General features: G+C 36.8%; 1 protein-coding gene across 1 annotated transcript; it reads left to right on the plus strand.

Moving 5' to 3' along the window:
• Nucleotides 1-203: 203 nt before the first annotated feature.
• LOC145138964 (zinc finger protein 5-like) lies at nucleotides 204-725 on the plus strand. Its single transcript, XM_079072950.1, has one exon. It carries the CDS (start codon nucleotides 204-206, stop codon nucleotides 723-725), a length of 522 nt encoding a protein of 173 aa, XP_078929076.1.
• Nucleotides 726-1,151: the final 426 nt, after the last annotated feature.

Raw genomic sequence — 1,151 nt, forward strand, 5'->3', positions numbered from 1 at the left:
TGTCAGAGTGGCCATTAACTAATTGAAAAACTTTATACACAAATACAAAGTCTACAGCCGGCTTAATTAGAAGGATAAATCTTGTTAAAAATACGACTAATTAAGCTCTTGTCTCATCTCAGTTTCTCCATCCCTATATATAAGGCATCTTCTGCTATTTTTACTTGATTAAAAAGTATATGTAAGTTGGAAGCGATACATCAATGGACTCCATCAATATGGATGATCATGAAGATGAAGCTGATCATCAAGAGCAAGATCACGTGGTGTCAGGAGAGAGATTGAGATTGTACGAATGCATATTCTGCAAGCGCGGGTTCACCACAGCACAGGCTTTGGGTGGACACATGAACATCCACAGGAAAGACAGAGCTGCTAAGGGTAGCCCTAATAATGATCTGAGTAATAACAGTATCTCAAGTAAGCTACATCGAGACCCTAGTTGCTATGTAGTCCCTAGATTCTATCAGCCGGTTTTCTCAACTCCTAGTGATCGAGAGGGACTGCAGATTCCATATTTTTCATCCACATCAAGTACTCACGTGCGACCTATAAATCACGGAAACAATCATCAAGATGTTCATGGAGTGATCACAGGTCCATCAAGCTTACGCCTACAGTTTGGCTACAGGTCACATGATCAAAATCCAAAAAGGACCATCAATGGAGGTGGAAATGAAGAAGACGAACTGGATTTGGAGCTTCGGCTTGGCCACGATCCATGAAAATGCAAGCCTTCTTAATATATTAATTAGTTTCATATGGACTGGCCATCTATTGTTCGAAGTGATGGCCCTCTCCAAATGTCTTTTTGGTAAATTTTTGGCAAAGGAAAGCTTTGAATTCCTCGAGGTACGATATATATAGTAATTAATTATGATGTTTTTGAGGTAGAAATCTTAGTTGTTTTCCATCTTAGTTTAGGGTTGATACGAGTCAAGAGATACAATCATTTTTATGTTTTGCATTAATCATATTCTGTAAATGAATAATCTCTTTTCAGTTTTTGCAATTACTTGCAACTTATATTATGCTAATTAAATAGGCTGCTAAGAGGCAGTGTTAATTAAGTACACACTAAAGATAGTGTTGAGCTTATTCACATGTTAATTAATTAATGTGATTTTCAATACAAAATAGATACTATGATT

This window comes from Lactuca virosa, chromosome 9, assembly GCF_052849685.1.
Source record: "Lactuca virosa cultivar CGN04683 chromosome 9, Lactuca_virosa_CGN04683_v6, whole genome shotgun sequence".
In the NCBI taxonomy this organism is placed as follows: Eukaryota; Viridiplantae; Streptophyta; class Magnoliopsida; order Asterales; family Asteraceae; genus Lactuca; species Lactuca virosa.